The sequence below is a fragment of the Micropterus dolomieu genome, linkage group LG09 (assembly GCF_021292245.1).
Source record: "Micropterus dolomieu isolate WLL.071019.BEF.003 ecotype Adirondacks linkage group LG09, ASM2129224v1, whole genome shotgun sequence".
Classification (NCBI taxonomy): Eukaryota; Metazoa; Chordata; class Actinopteri; order Centrarchiformes; family Centrarchidae; genus Micropterus; species Micropterus dolomieu.
In genome coordinates, this window is record NC_060158.1 from 3,727,768 (window position 1) to 3,730,075 (window position 2,308).

At 50.5% G+C, this 2,308-nt stretch overlaps 1 protein-coding gene across 1 annotated transcript in view; it reads right to left on the minus strand.

Moving 5' to 3' along the window:
• Positions 1-2,308, minus strand: part of dnai2b (dynein, axonemal, intermediate chain 2b) — a 12,022-nt gene that overhangs the window by 8,211 nt on the left and 1,503 nt on the right. The window contains exons 3-6 of the mRNA XM_046058827.1: positions 1,515-1,636; positions 725-867; positions 532-645; positions 311-450 (exon numbers count right to left, since the gene is read on the minus strand). Coding sequence (XP_045914783.1) covers positions 311-450; positions 532-645; positions 725-867; positions 1,515-1,636 — 519 coding nt within the window. The remainder of the gene's footprint in view (positions 1-310; positions 451-531; positions 646-724; positions 868-1,514; positions 1,637-2,308) is intronic.

Here is a 2,308-nt window from a genome sequence, read left to right on the forward strand (position 1 = left end):
GTCCACCCGTCAGTCATCGGTCTACATGTCTGTCATCGGTCTACATGTCAGTCATCGGTCTACATGTCAGTCATCGGTCTACATGTCTGTCATCGGTCCACCCGTCAGTCATCGGTCTACATGTCAGTCATCGGTCTACATGTCAGTCATCGGTCTACATGTCAGTCATCGGTCTACATGTCTGTCATCGGTCTACATGTCTGTCATCGGTCTACATGTCAGTCATCGGTCTACCCGTCTGTCATCGGTCTACCCGTCTGTCATCGGTCTACATGTCAGTCATCGGTCTACATGTCTGTCATCGGTTTACCTGTCCGTCAGTGGAGGCAGAGAAGACGTCTGTCCCGGTCTTGGACTGCAGCCAGATGATCTTGTAGACCGGGTCTCGGTGACTCTGCTCCACAGAGGACACCTCCACTGGCTGGCTGCCTCTCCGGGTGTCCCAGTACGCTAAAACAAGCACACCCACAGGTTAATAAACCTCGTCACAGACAGAACATCGCCTGTCCGTCAGTCTGGACCTGAACCTACCAATCTGTCCGTTGTAGCTGCCTCCCACCAGAGTGTGGGAGTCTTTGGGGTTGTATTCCAGACAGACGAGCGAGGAGGCCGGCTTCAGAGTCATCTCAGGTCTGTTGGGGTTCTCTGAAACAAAAAGTAAATCCCTCTGTGAACAGGCTGGACTCTGTGGGGGTGTTACTGTCTGTCCGTCTGTCTCACCCACCGATGTCCCAGATGTAGGAGTCCAGGCTCATGTCTTTGGAGGTTTTCTGGAACTCGAGGCAGGAGTAGGCAGCCGCCAGCTTCCTGCCACCGTCTGGATGCCACGACAGCCCGGTGACAGTACGCTTCACCTCATTAGGATCTCTGCAGACACAGGTGATAAAGTACTACGTTAAGTTGCCGTTGATGTTGAGATCCGACAGGTATTCAGCCTCCCTTAAGTGTAGTGGACCATATCTCACAGGAACCTCACGAGTACTGGCAGCTTGTTAAAGTTGTTTGCAGTCTGGTAAATCACAATCAAAAGTCTCGCCGATGTCGGCCGGATCGAATATCAGCATTAAATTTATAGCTTAAATTTGTATAATTTATAGCAATTTAACTTGCTGCAACCTGAAGATCCCCAAATTCATTTTCAGTCTTCTTTGTAATAATAATCATGATTATGATTTCAAAATAAAATGTATTTGTGTTTGGGGATTCCAGCACGTAACCAGAGTAACCCTGAAAGTACATTTAATCTCAGTTAAAGTCATTTTATTTTTACGCTGCTTTCTACTTCTTCTCCACCACGAGGGAACGTCCTTCTATACATTTATCAGAGTTACTGGTCACTGTGACGTCTGTTGAGTATTTTTACACTGATACTTGCATTAAACAGAAGGTTTCTCCACCAAAGTCATTAATGTTATCACCACGGGAACGTAAAGTGTGTCACTGAAACTTGTGCTTCATGTTTTCTGTGGTACTTTTACTTCAGTAAAAACCAAAGTACTTCCTGGCGGCCGTACCTGAAGACGTTGATGGTCTTGGCGGACGGCGGCTCCTGATTTTCCTCCACCTCCTCCTCGTCCTCAAAGTACTCCTGGTAGATGTCCACAGCATTGTTCTGTCTGATGCAGTGCTCCATGACCTGGACACATGATGACATCACACAAAGGCCGGTGACATCACAACCGCCGGCGTGGCTATAACGGCAGACGCAAGACATCGATGTGGACTGATGTGAGGTGGATCTATGTGGACTGAGGTGAAGCGGGTCGATGTGGACTGAGGTGAAGCGGGTCGATGTGGACTGATGTGAGGCGGGTCGATGTGGACTGATGTGAGGTGGATCTATGTGGACTGAGGTGAAGCGGGTCGATGTGGACTGATGTGAGGCGGGTCGATGTGGACTGAGGTGAGGCGGGTCGATGTGGACTGATGTGAGGTGGATCTATGTGGACTGAGGTGAAGCGGGTCAATGTGGACTGATGTGAGGCGGATCTATGTGGACTGAGGTGAAGCGGGTCGATGTGGACTGATGTGAGGCGGGTCGATGTGGACTGATGTGAGGTGGATCTATGTGGACTGAGGTGAAGCGGGTCGATGTGGACTGAGGTGAAGCGGGTCGATGTGGACTGATGTGAGGCGGGTCGATGTGGACTGATGTGAGGTGGATCTATGTGGACTGAGGTGAAGCGGGTCGATGTGGACTGAGGTGAGGCGGGTCGATGTGGACTGAGGTGAAGCGGGGCGATGTGGACTGAGGTGAGGCGGGTCTATGTGGACTGAGGTGAAGCGGGTCGATGTGGACTGATGTGAG